The sequence below is a fragment of the Rhinolophus ferrumequinum genome, chromosome 18 (genome assembly GCF_004115265.2).
Source record: "Rhinolophus ferrumequinum isolate MPI-CBG mRhiFer1 chromosome 18, mRhiFer1_v1.p, whole genome shotgun sequence".
NCBI lineage: Eukaryota > Metazoa > Chordata > Mammalia > Chiroptera > Rhinolophidae > Rhinolophus > Rhinolophus ferrumequinum.
Genome location: NC_046301.1, coordinates 51,048,562 through 51,065,818, shown reverse-complemented (window position 1 = coordinate 51,065,818; position 17,257 = coordinate 51,048,562). Strand labels below are relative to the sequence as shown.

General features: G+C 55.1%; 1 protein-coding gene across 1 annotated transcript; it reads left to right on the top strand.

Moving 5' to 3' along the window:
• The first annotated feature begins 3,608 nt into the window (after positions 1-3,608).
• PDE4C (phosphodiesterase 4C) lies at positions 3,609-15,344 on the top strand. The gene is made up of 15 exons (XM_033134443.1): positions 3,609-3,798; positions 6,626-6,817; positions 7,379-7,415; positions 7,504-7,577; positions 7,762-7,814; positions 8,143-8,255; positions 8,334-8,427; positions 8,957-9,120; positions 9,302-9,400; positions 9,792-9,956; positions 10,036-10,135; positions 10,770-10,924; positions 12,315-12,437; positions 12,698-12,880; positions 13,356-15,344. Exons 1-15 carry the CDS (start codon positions 3,653-3,655, stop codon positions 13,740-13,742), a joined length of 2,085 nt encoding a protein of 694 aa, XP_032990334.1. The 5' UTR covers positions 3,609-3,652; the 3' UTR covers positions 13,743-15,344.
• The last annotated feature ends 1,913 nt before the right edge of the window (positions 15,345-17,257 follow it).

Here is a 17,257-nt window from a genome sequence, read left to right as displayed (position 1 = left end):
CCTCCCTCTCCTGGTGACTCATGATTTTCCATCTTCAAGAAAAAACAAACAGAGACTGGGTTTGGGCCCTTCTGGGGGTGGGGGGAGAGCCCACATGGCTCTGGAAGGTTCTGAAAGGAGTGTGTCCCTGTGTGTGGGGGGGTGAGTACGGGCCTGTGCATCCTGTCCATGCGTATATGAGCTGATGTAGGGGCGGGGCTCAGTACTCAGGGATGTTGGGTTCAAGGCCAGCCTGCTACGTGCTCCCCAGCAAGTGAGACTTCCCTGAACCTAGCATCCATGAGGCTCAAACACACTTCTGTACTTTCTGCATTTTTTTGAGAACTTTCTGTAGGGGAGCTTGGTTCCCCACTGTGGCTCTCCTCACTGCCCCAGGTGGATCATCTGGGTCTGGGAGGGTCCTAGCATCTTGTTCATCAAGCATTTATTAGCCACCTACTGTGTGCCAGGCCTGTACTGGGGAAACAGCCATGGGCGAGCAAGTGCTCACAGGATGATAGTGGAGACAGACTCATACCAACTGGAGAGATCAGGGTGCCGCGGAGCCCAGAGGAGGCTTCTGACCCAGCATTGGGGGTAGGGGGTGAGGAAGGACTGCTTGGAAGAGGTGGCATCTAAGCTTAGCCTGAAGGATGAAGGGAAGTCAGTCAGGAGAAGCGCAGAGAAGGGTATGCCCATTAGAAGGAACAGATTGTGCAAAGCCTCAGACTCAAGAGGATCAGGTGTATGAGGAGCTGAATACAGATTAGTGTGGCTGGAGGGTGGGAGCAGAGGCTCTCTATTTATTTCTTAAGCATTTATTGAACACATACTGAGTGCTGGGCCCCGAAGGCACAGCTGGGAGCAAGGCAGACCTTGTCCTATCCTTGAGAGGCTGGCGGGCAAGGTAGAAACAAATCAAATAATCATGATACAAAATGTGAAATTGAACCTGTGAGAGGAGGGTGCTTTGAGAATATTTATCTGGCTGGTCAAGAAGGGCTTCCTGGAGGGGGTGATTCTCCAGCTGTGACCTGAAAGATGAAGATTCAGCAAGGGGAAGAGTGTTTGGGCAAGGGCTTGGGGTGGGAATGAGCCTGGCTGGTTCTAGGAACAGCAAGGAACAGGGATGAAACTGGAGCAGAGTGAGCCAAGAGAAAAGGGGCAGGGTGGCCAGCAGGGGTCAAGCCTCACAAGACCTCCTGGAGAGGTATAGATTCAGATGAGGGGGCAATGGGGAGCCATAGGAGGATATGGAGCATAGGAGGGTGAGATCAAAACCACGTGAGCATCTACAAATGTGACTCAGCCCCCACTCTCCTATCTCTGTCCAGACTCTCCATGGGGACTTGGGAAAGTCATCTCTCCTCTCCAGATCTCAGTTTGTCTGTAAAATGGGCATAACAGCACCTACTTCCTGTCTTGCTGGGGCCACCTAGTGGCAAAGGAGAAAAGTGCCTGCCCAGGGCAGGGATGCTCAAATGGGGGGAATAGAGACAGTGACGCGATAAGGGCACCAGAGACTGCTGGGCATCTCCTCAGGTCATGCAGCACACAGGGACAAAGTCAGGATGGGGGTCCTTGGGTCCACCCCTCCTTCAGCCTCTGCCCTTTGCAGGGCAGGGTTTGGGGTCTCCCAGGGTCAGGCAGGTCAGGATTCCAATGCTGAGTCCCAGCTTTGTGGCTCAGATTTTCCATCCAAAAAGCTATTAATAACTCATTACTGTTAAAACTGTTAATAAAATATTTACAGTTGAATCTATTAGTGAAACATTAATATGAAACTATTGATAAAATATTAATGTCAGAGAAGCCTCTGGGACTTCAGAGGAGATGGAGCCAGTTAAGCATTACATGGGAGAGGGCTCAGGCCAGGGATCCCATAAGCTCTAACACTCGTTGCTGTGTGACCTCAGCCAAGTGAACATACCTCTCTGTGTTTCAGTTTCCCCATTCCCTAAATGAGCATAATAGTCCCCATTTTTGGGAGTTGCTCCAAAAATCAAGTGACTTTTACATGCACAGCCCTTGGCTCAGAGCCAGGCAAGTAGGAAGCACTGTTTGTAGTTATGTGTTTAGTCTTAACCTTCCATTTCACATCTGTGACTTCAGGGGAGGGACTGAATCCCTCTGTGCCTCAGTTTCTCCTTGGGGACATGAGGCTATGCAAGCCCTTCCCATGGGACTAGGGTGGTGTCAAGGCTCCTCGGACAGACTCTGACCCCAGTGTCTCCATCAGGCCAATCCTGGCAGCCTCTAGCCCCTGGGGACCGGCTATAATTAGGTGCAGCCACAGCAGCTCCAGATGGTATTTTTGTTTTGGGGACAGTGAGTCTGGTTCCCACCAGGTGTCTGGTTGCAGGGCCATGGGGACAGAAGGGGGCTCCTGGCCAGGCGCTTGGGACTCCTTGTCCTCCTGAGCCCCAGCCTGACCCCTCTCTGAGGCTCCACTTTCTCATCTGTATAATGGGGATAATAGTGTGGCTGTGAGGTCAGGAGAGGGTCAGGGTTTCCTCCCTGTGGCACATCAGGTTCCCCCACTGAAGCGCTGGTCACCCCAAGCCGTATCTCATATTCTCCTAAGTGTGCCAGACATGTGGGTGTCCCACAACTGGTTCAGTCCCCCAGGGGCAAGGTCCAGGCAGTGGGGGATGTCATCCCACAGCAGGGGCACCATTGGGCTCAGAGCTTCTGTGTGGCCTCAGCCGGGAGACCCAGCCTCCCTGGGCCTTGGTGGCCTCTGCCTGTGACACAGGCGTTCCAGTTCCTGCTTCTGAGTGTGACATCCTCTGAAACTTGATTTCCTTTCCTGAAGAACAGGGCAGGGGCACCCCGACCCCAGCATTCCAAGAATAGAACCCCTGGTATAGGCCCCTGAATCTCCCCAGACACCAAAGGTGAGGCCTCCCTTTGCAGCCCCCCCAGGGTCCTTTTTGGGGCAGGGGCAGGCAGCTGATGATGCTTCACAGAACGGAAGGTCTGGCGGGAGTGGAGTGCGGATGTTTGTCCAGAGGAGACAGCAAGAGAGGGGAAAGGATCCAGAGACAGGGCCTGGGGAATGTCAGAGCAGGGGACAGGGGTCATGTGGGAACTTGTGAAGGGGGACTAGAAGAGGGGGAGCTGGTTTCAAGCCCCCCTTTCCTGCCCTGAAGCTTTGTGTTTGTTACCACCTATGTCTCAGTGTCCCTACCTGGCAAAGGAGTAAGAGTTTGTTGTTTCTGGGCAGCCCCTCGGTGCTCTGGCCCTTGGTTTCTCCATCTGGAGAATGGACAGAATGAGACTGGAATCTCTGTGTGGGATCTGGGCAGCCCCTCAGCAGACTCCCTGCCTCCGGTGCTCTGCTCATAATGGAGAGCGCTTCCCTTTCTGATTTCGGTGTCTCACTCTTTTCAGCCAAGTTAGCTCAGTGAGCTGCATTACTGTGGGACATGTTGACAGAGGAAAATGGCGAAAGATCAGGGTTCCGGGCCGCCCTCAAAGAGGGGAAGCAGAGTGGCGCCGGCCTTGTGCCTCAGTTTCCCCGTTTGTCCCCGTGGAGGCGTCCCAGAGCGGTGCAGCGGTGAGGAGGGGCGGGAGCGCCCTCTGCCCTCTCCTCACCAGCTCCGCCCCCGCGGCTGTCCAGAAAAGGTCCCGCGCAGTCTGCACTCGGTCCAGCCTTCACGCTGTCGCAGTGATGCAGGTCCCCACCGCGCCCACCCCGGCCCCTGGGCCTGACTCCCCCAAGGACTCCCCGCGCGGCTCCCCGGGGCCCTTCAGGAAGCTCCTGGTGAACCAGAGCATCCGCCTGCAGCGGCGCTTCACCGTGGCCCATCCGCTGTGGTGAGGCGAGAGGAGGGCTGGAGGGTCACTGGAACCACCCGGCTGGAGGTGGGCAGGGCACGGTCAGGGTCAGGGAGGTCAGAGCATGGACGCTCTGCCCCTCCAGCTCTTTCTCGGTATCTCTTTCCCCGTCCTATCTCTGATTCTCGCAGATGGTGACTCTGTCTCTCCATCTCTGTCTCCCTCCACCCGCTGACTGGACGCCTGCGGGGAGGGGGCTGGGGAACCCGCCGCTGTCGCTTTCCAGCTGTGCGGCCCCGAGCAGGACGGGCTGAGACGCACTTCTCCTCCTGACCCTCTGGCCGGGGGCAGGCAGCCTGAGCGTCCCGGCAGTGAGGGGAGGGGTGAGGGTCACTACTCCCCGTGGTCTCCCCTCCATCCACCCTGCTCTGGTGAAGAAACGGCCTGGGGGCTTCACGGGAAACCCTGGGTGTTCCGGGAGGAAGACTTGGTTTGGTGGGGGCCTTTGGCAGGGTGTGCCTAGTGGAAGAGAGTAGTTGCATGTCCCAGGCTGAGAGTGGACCCGCGGGGCCTCGAAAGACTCCTCACCGCTCTGGGTTCAAATCCCGACCCTTCACCAAACCACTGTGACTTCCACTGTGACTTCGTGGGGGCACAGGGGCGAGGCTGGGGTCAGAGGTGGGGCTTGTGGGCACCGACTATGTCTGTTACCTTGCTCTGGGTTAGTGCTGCATTCGCACCCCCTTGATAATTTGGCAGCTGGAGGTCTCTTCTTCAAAGTCACATGGCGGCCAGTGACAGCTGGCGGGGATGGGTACAATCGTGACCGTGGCCCCTGATGGCGCTATTGCAGTCCGGGAGTCGGGTCCCGGTCCTCGGAGAGCGCCCCATTGCACCAGACGCCTGCGAAGGGTAGTCCCTGCCCAGGGTTCTGGAGACATGGCAGGGGCGTCGAGGGAGTGCCCTCGGGTCTCAGACGGTGAAGGTGGAGGATGGCGGGTCCCTCCGAGGACCCCGTGCCTCAGTTTACGTGTCTAACCGATAGACAGAGGCGCCTTTCCCACAGTCAGGGCGACCTCACCACGCGCCGCCAGCGTCACGGAACCACCGCCTGACCGCCCCCACCCCGCCCCCGCTCCCGGTAGTTTAAAACAGAAAGAAAAATAGCTTCCCCGCGACGACTAGACCTTAACCCTCTGTGCCCGCTCCTTGGATTCGAACCCAGCACCCTGTGGCCTCCCCCGGCCTCAGTTTCCCTAATTATCCATAGATGTGCTTTCCCAGAACATTTGAGTTTAGGCGGGGAGGGGGAGGGGTCGCCACCCCGAGGCCTCCCCCTCGGAGGGAGGATTAAGGTATCCTCTGCTAGCCGACCCCTAGGAGCGTCCCTCAGCCCGCCCCGGCGACCCTGCCAGGCAGGGAAGGGTTAAGAAGCCCTGCCCTCCCGGTGACGTCACGAAACGGGCGTGCGCGCGTGTAGCCGGGGCTTTTCTTGGAGCCGCTGAAGCCAAACTGGCTGAGAGCAGTCGGACATAGCCGAGCACGCCCGAACTTAACTGAGTGAGGCCGGACATAGCCGAACGTTCCCAAATGTATCCGAATCTGCCCGAGCGCGGTCGGACGTAGCTAAGTTCTACCGAACTCACCCAACCGAACTCAGCTGGACCAGGTCCAACCCTGTGTGATCAGCTAGAATTTAGTCAAACCCGGCCCTGCTTGACCGAGCTAGCCCGAATCCAGCTGAACCAGAGAGAATCCAGCCGAATCCCGGATGGGGTCACCTGGCGGAGGACCAGGTGGACACTGGCTCTTGGCCAGAAGCCCCAGCCGTGGGTGGTCCCTGGTGTCTCCCTGTCTCCTTCCTGACGACCCTCTCAAAGCCCGTGACCCACAGGCAGCCCCTTTGCTCGGTTGCTAACACGCCCTCCAGCACCTCTGTTCTCGCCCCACACCCCCTCCCACTCTCTGATCGCTGACCCCACTGGGAATGAGCATAGATCCCCACTTACTCAGAGTGTGGCGGGAGGGAGAGGCAGGACTGAGAGAGCTGGGAAGTGGGGAATGGAGATTGCCTGGAGCTGGGGGCGTTGTGGGGAGGATGGTCTCCTGGGAAGAGGGCACAGCCAGTGCAAAGGCCGGGAGGAGGAAGCGAACAGCCAGGGCATACCGGAAAATGAAGCAGGGGAGTCGGGGAGTGGACCAGATTGAGCAGGGTCACGTAGGCTGAGGGTGGGGTCTAGGGCTGGGGGAGGCGACAGGTGATCCAAGGCGTGAACAAAGCTGGTTGGGGTTGAAGGGAGGTGTGGTGCTTTCCTGGCTGTGGGGGGCCTTGGAACTGGCAGGATCTAGGCAGGACCCAGGCCCCTCCAGAGAGGGGAGCCCAGAAAGTCGTTTCCAGTTCCTGTGAACTTACCATGCGATCTGGAACTCTGTTTCTTCCTTAGTAGTATGGGTGCCTCGTGACCTCCCAGGTGCTCAGTGAACTCCCTAAAAGTGACCTCAGAGAAGAGTCCACCATGCTCATATTAGATGTGGGGTTGGTTGATGTCCAGAGAAAGGCTGAGACCTACCAATGGTCTCATGCAGCCACCTGGGGAGAGACCTGAAACTCAGATCCTGGAGTCCAGATTCGTCCTAGTGGAAAGACTCTGGGTACAGACGTGGAGACCAAGGCATAAGGGGTGCGGGGTCCCTGAGTACAGGAACTGAGTAGAGGTGTGACTGTGGGGCAGGTGGACAAACTGAAGGCTACTCCTGCCCGGTCCACCATGTGACCTTAGAGACAATAAGGCAGAACAGATATGGGCCACCATCAGCCATCAGCTTGCCAGGATCCTCATTCTGACCACGCCACCTCTGCTTCCAGCTTTGACCTGGATAATGGGCTCTCATGCAGGAGAAGCGCCCTGGACCCTCAGTCAGGGCCTGGCCTTGGCCGGGTGGTCCAGGCCTCTGGCCAGTACAGTCAGCGGCGAGAATCCTTCCTGTATCGCTCCGACAGTGACTATGAACTCTCACCTAAGGCCATGTCCCGGAATTCTTCTGTGGCCAGCGACCTGTGAGTCCAAAGCTGGTGGGATGACACCTCCTTGTCTCTTCTTCCTTCCTTTATTTCTCCGTTCAGCACACCTCCTTCAAGTGGCCATTTGAGCTGGGCTTTGAAGTTTAAGTAAGAGTTTGGCAAGGCAGCTCCCTTATTCAGTTGAGCAGACCTAGAATGATATATGGTGATCTTCTGTGCTTGATTTTAGGCTGGGGTTGGGTGGCAATCCAGAAACATTAAGTACAATTGGCAGCAACAGAAAAAAATACCTTGATTTGAGCTTCCTGGTAGCCATAATGCAAAGGGAGATATAATATCTGTCTTGCTTCTAACACCCCTGTTGCCCTGGACTCAGTTTCCCCATTTGTGAGGTAGGGATAAAGTGGTCAGAGGGGCTGTGATGGGTTTCAGGGGAGAGTCAAGTGACGGGAGCCCAGGGACCAATAGGACACCCGAAGGAGGAGTCCTGAAGGAACTATGTGCTCAGCTGAGGACATAGTGTGAGCAAAAGCTGGAAGATGGGAACGCGCAGGAGGTCTCCCTGGTCACCCTTTCTGATGTCCCATCTCCCCACAGACATGGAGAAGACATGATTGTGACACCCTTTGCCCAGGTGAGTGCCCACTCCTCCCTCTCCCCGTGTGAGCCATGCAGGCGGAGTCGACCCTCCCTTTGCAATTCTGATCATACCCCACCGACAGGTCCTGGCCAGTCTGCGGACGGTTCGGAGCAACGTTGCGGTGCTAGCCCACCTGCAAGGCCACATGGCAGCCAAGTATGCAGGGGATGGGCGGGGGTGGGGCCTGGCAAGGAGGAGCGGCCTACACGTGCAGCACCGGGGAGGGGCTGTGGAAGAGAAGGGCAGGGCCAAGATGAGGGGTGGAGCAGGCACACAAGGTGGGCTGGGGGGCGGGGCCAAATGGGTGAGGCGGGCCACCCCTGAGCGGACTGTACTGCAGGCAAGCATCCATCGGGAACCCTCCATCTGGCAGTCAGCCCCCTCCACCTACAGGTAATGCTCCCGCTCCTACCCCGTGCTCCCACTGTGGGTACTGCTGTGAATTTCCTCCCCAAGGTGATCTCCCCTGCCCGAGTCCTTAGGCTGTGCTCCTCGTAACACCCTCGGGGATTGAGTCTTATGGGGTGGCTGAGGCCCTGAGAGGGGCAGAGACCTGCCCATGGTCACACAGCCACTTGGGGACAGATCGGCAACTCAAATCTTGGGGTCCTGAGTGGCCCCATTGGGAAGGGTTCCAGGGTCCAAATGTAGAGAGGGAGGCATAAGGGATATGGAATCCCGGAGTGGGGTGGGGCAGGCCCCTCACTGACTCTGCCCCCAGAGGACACTGGGCAGAAGCTGGCTTTGGAGACACTGAGCGAGCTGGACTGGTGTCTGGATCAGCTGGAGACATTGCAGACGCGGCACTCGGTGGGGGAGATGGCCTCCAACAAGGTGAGTAGGACCAGAGGCCAATATCACTTGCCTCCGCCCCCAGTGTCCCTTCATCACTGTCCTTACTTTTCCCTGCAGTTCAAGAGGATGTTGAACCGAGAGTTGACTCACTTGTCTGAAACCAGCCGTTCTGGGAACCAGGTGTCCGAGTACATCTCCCAAACCTTCCTGGGTGAGCTGTGGTGGGTCACTGTCTGGGCAACACTACAGAGGTAGGAAGAAGGAAGAAAAGAAAGACTTCTATTGCAGAGCTCAGTTTGGGGAAGACAGAGCCAGACATGAACACCCCCAGCTACATGAGTGAAGGCTGGACCAGAGGAAGGAACAGGAGGAACTTTCAGGAAGAGGGGGACATTAAAGCTAGGGTTTTGAAACATTAGTAGAAGTTTTCCAAGGAGGAGATGGAGGAGACCAGACAGCTGGGTCTTCAGCTTGGGAGATAGAAAGAACATTGGGCTGTTTGGGGAAAAATACTGAGCCCGAGGGGCCATGTCCAGTAGAAGTGTTCACCAAGATCAGCCATGAACAGAAGAAAGGGGTAGCTACAGTCCAGACAGGAACTTTACTCTGAGCTTATTTTGGTTCAGGTAAAAAGAAATAGGTTGATCCCAAGGCTTGGCAAAGTCCGGGACCTGAGGCTAGGCAGGACAACTCTAGCAGGTAATTTGGCTTCTCTGAGCCCCACCCTGCCCTGCCTACAGACCAGCAGACTGAGGTGGAGTTGCCCAGGGGAACCCCCACAGAGCCCCTGAGGCCCATGTCCCAGATCAGCAGCCTGCGTGGGCTCCCCCACAGTGCCAGCCTCTCCACAGCCACCATCCCACGCTTTGGGGTCCAGACTGACCAGGAGGGGCAACTGGCCAAGGTGGGTCCCCAACCAGAATGCTGAGACCCGGGTTTGAGTCCTGGAACTGTTTGGATGCCCTATCTTGGGCCTCAGTTTGCCCATCTGTGTACTGGGCAAATGGTCCTAGGGTCTGAGGGGCTGCATGTCCAGATTCTGGGGAAGTTAGGCTGGGGTCAAGCTCTAATTTTTCAAATTTTAGGAACTAGAAGATACCAATAAGTGGGGGCTTGACGTATTCAAGGTGGCGGAGCTAAGTGGAAACCGGCCTCTCACAGCCATCATATTCAGCATCTTTCAGGTACCTTCTGTGCCCTTGGCTTCCAATACCCTTGGGTTTCCTTCACCCCTTCCTACCTCAAAACCTCAGGGATACATATACTTCAACTTCTCCCTAACACCCCTGAATGGGATCATTTAAGCAGGGCATTGAAGGATGAATAGGAGTTCACTAGGTTGAACAGTTCATTGCTGATTGTCAACAAGCCTCAGCCCTGGGCCAAGGCCTGGAGGGAACAACTGTGGGGGTCAGGGATGGACCAGAGAGGAAGGACAGAGACCAAGTGAGTTCAGAATTGAAGGCATCCTGAAAGAGGGGGCATTTGTGAGATGGATCGGAGTTCAGAAGGAGAGAAGGCGTAGGAACAGGATCCAGAGGCTGAGGTCCTGACTGGGGACCTGTGATGGACCAGGAACGGGACCTGCTCAAGACATTTCAGATCCCAGCGGACACACTTGTCACTTACCTGCTGACCCTGGAGGGTCACTACCATGCCGATGTGGCCTACCACAACAGTCTGCACGCCGCCGATGTGGCCCAGTCCGCGCATGTGCTTCTGGCCACACCTGCACTTGAGGTATGGCCCTATGGGCAGCCTAGGCAGTTACAGGGTGCAGGGAGCCTGCCCCTCACCTATTATGTCTGTGCCTACTCAGGCCGTGTTCACAGACCTGGAAGTCCTGGCCACCATCTTTGCAAGTGCCATCCATGATGTGGACCATCCTGGGGTCTCCAACCAGTTTCTCATTAACACCAGTGAGTCAGGGGACCCTGCCTCCACTTGTCAATCATGTGATCTCCAGAGGCCCCATCCCTGCTTTGAGCCTGGTCTCCCTGTTCATGAAAGGTTGGGACAATCTTCTCTCTCTTAGATTGTCAGAGTGGGTCCAAGTACACACTTAATAAATGAGAGAATAACAAATGTGACTGACCTGTCCTGGGCCCACTGAGATTTTAAAGTTTAGGGTGCTTTTTAATATCTGAAAAATTCAGTTAATAAGTAATTATTGGGCACCTCCTGTATATAAATGTCCCAGGAGAGCTGGGGATGAGAGTGGAGACCTCTCATTTGAGGATCGCAGAATCTAATTAGATGAAAACTCAGTTGTTCATTCAACCAGCACTCATTATGCACTGTCCCCTGCCATGCCAAGTCCTCAAGGAGGCCCCAGTCTCGAGGAGGCAGAGCAGAACACACATGCCTCCAGCCCTATGGAGTCAGGGCATGGACAGAGGGAGAGACAGGACCCCAGAAGGCTTCCTGGAGGGGGAGGTCATTGGAGTTAGGGCTTCAATACCTGAGTAGGAGTTTGCCAAGTATTCACCAAACCTGCCTTTTGGTGGAGTGGGTTGGGGGCGCAGTTCTTGAGGCTCTCCACCTCCCCCCCAGACTCAGAGCTCGCGCTTATGTACAATGATGCCTCAGTGCTGGAGAACCACCACCTGGCTGTGGGCTTTAAGCTGCTGCAGGCAGAGAACTGTGACATCTTCCAGAACCTCAGCACCAAGCAGCGGCTGAGTCTGCGCAGGATGGTCATTGACATGGTGAGGTCGCAGTGATGGATGCGGGGGGGCAATCTGGGCCTGCTGGGGCTTTAGCCAGACCTGGACATGTCCCCATTCTGAGTCTGAGCTTCCTGGTCTGTAAAATGAGGTAATGACCTTCCAAGCCCTAGGTGGGGTGTCCAGGCCCTAGGTCCTGGCTGTGGTTCAAAGACAAGTGATGTGGAAACTGAACTTCTGGGGTTTCAGGTGCAACTTTTTCTGAGCCTTTAGTCCGTCTATTTGATATTTTTCAGGCTGGAAGATACCAGTAAATTTTGGGGTCTTGTGCCTCATTCATTCATTTTACAAGCATTTATTGAGCAACTGTTGTGTGCTTGCCCTATTCAATGACCGAGACAGTTCTGGTCTTTCTGAGACTCTGCTCTGTGGGGGAGAGGGACATGTGGGTGGCAGCCATGATGGAGACCCATAGGCAGAGCTGTGATGGAGAGAGGCTCAAGGTCAGGTAGGGGTTCCCCAGGAAGGAACACTGAAGCTGGGGCCTGCAGGGTGGAGAGGGCCATGGGGTGGGGAGGAGTGTTCCCAGTAGAGGGAACAGCATGTGGGGAGGGCTCAGAGGAAATCAAGGATCCAAGGGAAGAGGAACTAAAAGTTTGGTGAGACAGAGTCGGGGCCTTGGGCGGTGAGCACCCCCAGTGGGAGCATCATTTATGGCAGATGGAAGGTTTGAGAAGAAGTTTTGAGACTTATCTGATTCTCAGAGCAGCCCATGGGTCATGTGTGGGTCACTTCTGGGCTGGGTCCACATGGGTCCGGCAAAGTTGATTTTGAAACAGCCAGACTTCCCTCCAAATGGCTGAAAACAGCTCTCCCAGACATGTAGTGGCCATAGGGAGGTTTGGGGAGCACCAAGTCAGGTCCCTCTCAGTTTCAAATTCACCTGTGGCTCCCACGTCCTCTTGATAAGTCCCCCACTCCTCTCTGAAGCCCTCTCCACTCCCACCATCCTCCACTGCTCCTGCGTTCACTTGCTCCTGTGTTCACTTGCTCCTACATTCACTTGCTCGAGCCGTAACTGCCTTCTCTATGTTTCTCAGCTCATCCAGCCCCAGGGCCTTTCACAGGCCTTTCACACGGGCCATGTCCTGGGCTGGGCCTCACTGCTGCCCTCAGGCACATCTCACCTCAGCTCCCAGATTTAATCTTTAACAGGTGGGATGCACCTTGTGAACCCAACAGCCTCGGAGATGGGACCATTGACTCAATCCCTCTTGTGAGCTGGATTTGCAGCCAATCTCGTTATATCCCACCATTTCACAGATGAGGACACTGAAGCCCAGAGGGCTGAGGGTGCAAGTGGGTGTGACGTCTGGGAATGAGGGACAGGAGCAAAGCTTCCTCCTGTCATGCCCCCCTCACCTGGCCCCAGGTACTGGCTACTGATATGTCCAAACACATGAACCTCCTGGCTGACCTCAAGACCATGGTGGAGACCAAGAAGGTGACGAGCCTGGGAGTCCTGTTGCTGGACAACTACTCTGACCGCATTCAGGTGTGTAGCCAGGTGGACCCCGTGGCCTCGGTTTCCACGCCTCTTATTTAGCTGCACTTATGAAGCATCAACTGTGCCAAACTTGAAGAAATGGAAGTGCTGAGAATCATGTGATTGTGCCTCAGCCATTCCCTCCCCTCCCGGGCCTCAGTTTCCCCACCTGTAAGAGGGGTGTGTGTCCATGGTGCCAGCCTGTAGGAGACGGTTAACTGGGCCTGGGGGTGTCTGGCCCGAGCCCTCCTAAGCTTCGGTCTCCCCAGGTCTTGCAGAACCTCGTGCACTGCGCTGATCTCAGCAACCCCACCAAGCCACTGCCCCTGTACCGCCAGTGGACGGACCGCATCATGGCTGAGTTCTTCCAGCAGGGTGACCGTGAGCGCGAGTCAGGCCTGGACATCAGCCCCATGTGCGACAAGCATACGGCCTCGGTGGAAAAGTCCCAGGTTGGAGGGCGACGGGGAATGGGGGAGGGAAAGGAGTAGCCAAGCCGACCCCGTGAGTTCTGGCTTGAGCCCTGGCGGGCCAATGAGGGAGTGTGACCTAAGGGCATGGTCTGCACTGGGCCAAGTGGAGTCAGCCTGGGCTGCAGGGAGAGGGATCTGCACTCACAGGGTTTGGAAATGTCTGTTCTGAGTGGTGTGGGGGACCCTGAAGGGGCTCTCAGTCTGGGGGACACGTACATCCAGTGATGAGGGGTTAGGGCTGAGGTGGAAGGAAAGACTTAAAGGTTGGGAGAGTCCAGAGGTGGGGAGGGGAGGCTTCTTAAAGGAAGAATTATTTGAAGAGGGTTTTGAAGGATGAGTAGGAGTTGGAAAATGGCATTCCAGGCAGAGAGAACAACCTGGGCAAAAGGCCTGGAGGCTGAACGGGTCTGTTTCAGGGTGAACCTCTTCCCCACAACCCTGTACCACCCCACAGGTGGGTTTCATTGACTACATCGCCCACCCACTGTGGGAGACATGGGCTGACCTGGTCCACCCAGATGCACAGGACCTTCTGGACACACTAGAAGACAACCGCGAGTGGTACCAGAGCAAGATCCCCCACAGCCCTGTGGACCCCATCAGCCCTGAGCGAGGCGGCCCTGACAGATTCCAATTTGAGCTGACTCTGGAGGAGGCAGAAGAAGAGGAGGAGGAGGAGAGAATGTTGGCCCAGGAGGCCTCGGAGTCCCCTGACACTGAGCTCTTATCCGCTGAGGCCAGACCAGACCCTAGGGACTTATGCCCGGACAACCAGAGGACCATGTGCAAGCCCTGCGTGGACCATGAGGGCAATGTGATGGCTGAGCCCTTTGGCACCTAATAGCCAAAGGGGAGACTTTCTAGGAAGAGGTCCCAGGTGACCCACGCTTTGCCTTCTTCACACAGATGGAGACAACCAAGCTTCTAGTTATAGGCAAGTCTCAGGGTCAAATTGGAGGCATCTGTCTGGGGTCCACTCTGACCCTGGGCTTTGCTGAGAGAGCTCTCCTCCTCCAAAGTCAGCTCTGAAGCTGGGGCTGGCTCAGGCCCAACTTCTCCAGGGATCACTTTTGAGCCACATCCATCACATTCTTCTTCCATTCTTTATCAGATGTTTATTGGGCACCTACTATGTGCTAGGCCTGCACCTGCTATGTGCCTCTGGGGTAGCCCTGCGCAAGGAGGTGGGGAGTCAGCTCCAAGGAGATGCTCTCTGCAGGTGCCTTATACATCTTCTGGGCAGCTCCCTGCAGGAGAACGGAACCTTGAATGGGGGAATTTTTGGCACCAAAGCTTTGTCCAGTCCCAAGCCTAGCTCTGGAGCTCTGGGGGAGGGTGGCAAGAGAGCAGCAAAGAGAGGGGTCTGTGTGGGGGCATCTCTGAAGACTGACGTGGCCTGTCCCTGCTTGTGTATTGGTTATTGCTTTAAGTCTCTGTAATTTCCGTTTTCAGGATGCACCTGCTCCCTGTTCTCTGGCTGCAGGACCTCCTGCTGGTACCCCCCCCCCCCAACACACACACACATTATCCCTCTTATAGAACAGCAACAAAAACATGCAATTCCCCACCATGGTGGGTCTTTGCATCTCCTGATTCTGAAGGTGCCCCAGACTCCCCCTAGGGAGGCCTTTTGGGCCTCAGTTTTCCCAGTACTTGGGGGAAACTGAGGCCCAGATCCTAATTTGGGCCTGATCTGGTCCTATGGCCTGATCCTAGTACTTGGGTAAACTTTGGTTGAGGGGTGGTGTCTTTGACCGCCCTGAAATATCTTAGAAACGTGGGGCATTGAATGTTTCTCGGGGGTTAAATACATCCTATTATCCTAAACTAGCATCACACCTGCTTCACAGGTGGGAAAACTGAGGCACGGAGCAGTCCTTTTGTCTGCTCAAGGCCACGTAATTGGGCGCTGGACATTAGCCAGCAGCGTCCCCTGGCGACAGGTGTGGCTAATTGGGGGGGCGGGTCCTCCTCGCCTGGCCGGTTGCCCCTCCTGCATCTCACCTGTTGGAGGTCAGCCTGGGGCGGGAGTGACCTCACCCAGAGCAGACGAGTTGGCTCTGCATTCAAGTCTCAAGTTCTTTTCCAGTCTCTGGAAGGCTTAGTATTTCCCACACTCTTGCCTCCTTCCCAGAGTGCTTGAAAATGTATACGTGACACAGGTCCTTGCAGTAGCCTCTGGCTTCCAGAATAGCTGGCTTCATTCCTAAATGATTCCACTGATAATTCATCATCATCACAATTAAATGATCAAATTCCACAGAGGGAGAAACGTCATCTGGGTCATGAACTTGATGCATTTCCTTCCAGACCTTTAAAAGGCAGAGATTTAGGGGATGATTATTTATAATTTTTTTCTCCCTCCCCCTTTACAAGTAATACATGTTCACCATAGAGAATTTGGAAAGAATGGAAACATATAAAGAAGAAAATAAAATTCTGTTATAACCTCATTCATAGACCTCATTCATCTGCCTTCGGCATTTCACCTTATTTTCCTCCAGATTTTCCTCTACCTTATGAGTGTTCATATAGTCCCCTTCAATTTGGGCTACAGGCATCCTCCTGCTCTCCCTTACAGATTACATTCTACCCACACTGGCTTTCCACACCCCAAGCATGGCCCCACCTCAGGGCCTTTGCACATGCTGGCCCACCAACTGTAATGCTTATCTTTCCCCTCGTCCTCATCCTTTGGGTCTCAGCTCAGCGACCTCTCCTCTGGGAAGCCCTCTCTTACTTGCCATCCCAGGCTGGCACTGGTGGAATCTCTGGGGGATTTTTTGATTCGTGTCTGCCACCTTCTCCAGACCATGATTCCAGGAGGCCTGGGTCAGGTCCACTGTGCCATCCTCAGTGTCCCCAAAGATGGATTTTGACAACTTCAACAAGTCCCTTAGCCCCCTGAAGCCTTTGTAATTTCACTGGTAAAATAGGCTCTTTGCAACAACAGGTAACGTTTGAGGAAAGCATGACCCGAGCCAGGCACTGAGATACATGCTCAAAGTGTAAATTAATTCTGCTTCTTTCTTCTCCCATTTTACTGATGTAGAAACCGAAGTCACTCACATGCTCCAGGTCCCCTGTATTCTCCTGTTTGGGGTTCTTGGCTTTGTGGCTCACCCTAGACCCAAAGAGCAGGGTGGAAGAAGGTCTTCAGGAACGCTTAGAACTTCCAGCCCTTGTGAAATGGTAGGGTGACTCTCAAGACTTCAGTCTGCCCTCTGTTAAGGGAGAAAATGTTGCCTGCTCCACCTCCTCACAGAACTGGAGAGGGGCCGTCCCTTGAGCTTGTTTAGTAAGTTTTAGATTCAGGGTCGTTGCACTTGCTGATCCCTCTGTTTGGAGCACTGTTTTCCCACTCTCCATGGCCAGCTCCTTCTCCTCCTTCAGGTTCCTGCTCAAATGTCATTTCTTCAGAGGGGTCCTCCCTAAATTCCCTGGTCAAAGTCACCCTCTCTCCAATAACTCATTCATTCATTTGTGTCATATCACAGGATACCTACTGTGTCATAGGTCTAGGTGCTCTCAGAGCTCTCAGATGGCTAATGGATAAAAAACATAATCATTTCTGATGTGTCAGGAAGGAGAAATATGGTGATGTGATAGGAGGTGACAGGGTGAAACTGAAGAAGGTGGGTGTTGATCGGAGACCTGAAGGGGATGAGAGAGCCAGGACCGGAGAGAGCTGGGGAAGCAGTGCTCCAGGCATAGGGAATAGTAGGTGCAAGGGCGCTGAGGCAGGATCGCACCTGGAACCAGAGGAAGGAGTGTCTGACTGGAGGAGAAAGATGAGAGGCGAGGTAGCTGGTGCGGACCTTGTGGGACCTGGGCTATGGGGAGGATTCTGGACTTTACTTTGAGTAGGACAGGACCTGGGAGGGTTTGGGGCCCTTCTCCGACCTGGCTCTGTCTACCCCCCCACCCCCACCCCCGCCGCCTGCCACACAGAAGACCCCCCAAAGCATGCAGCACCCCCCATGCAGCCATCCCTAATTCCAGAGCTGAATGCTGATTTTTAGCAGTAAAGGCCTTGAATTATTTTGATGTTAAAATACAAGTTCCTCTAGGTAGAAGCTGGTGCACATTGTTGTGGGTTTCCCCCCCCCCGGGGGAAAAAACAGGTATTTCCGAGTGCCACCCACACGGGGGAAAAACAGGTATTTCTGAGTGCCAACGAAGCCTAAAGCAAGCATTTGGGAGGTTAGGGAACCAAGCGGTCCTGCACTTCCTGATCCTCCACCAGCTGCGCCGGGAGCCCCACCCAGAGCTGGAACTCAACTGCCAGTCTCCCCTTGGGGAGAGACTGGGGTGGATTTATTTTTATTTTTTATGTTTTTCTGACTTTCCCCAATT

Coding starts and splice junctions, on each gene's coding strand:
- PDE4C (XM_033134443.1), top strand. CDS start 3,653: ATGCAGGTCCCCACCGCGCCCACCCCGGCCCCTGGGCCTGACTCCCCC. Junction 8,428..8,956: donor CATCTCCCAAACCTTCCTGG/GTGAGCTGTGGT, acceptor CCCTGCCTACAG/ACCAGCAGACTGAGGTGGAG. Junction 9,957..10,035: donor TGGCCACACCTGCACTTGAG/GTATGGCCCTAT, acceptor GTGCCTACTCAG/GCCGTGTTCACAGACCTGGA.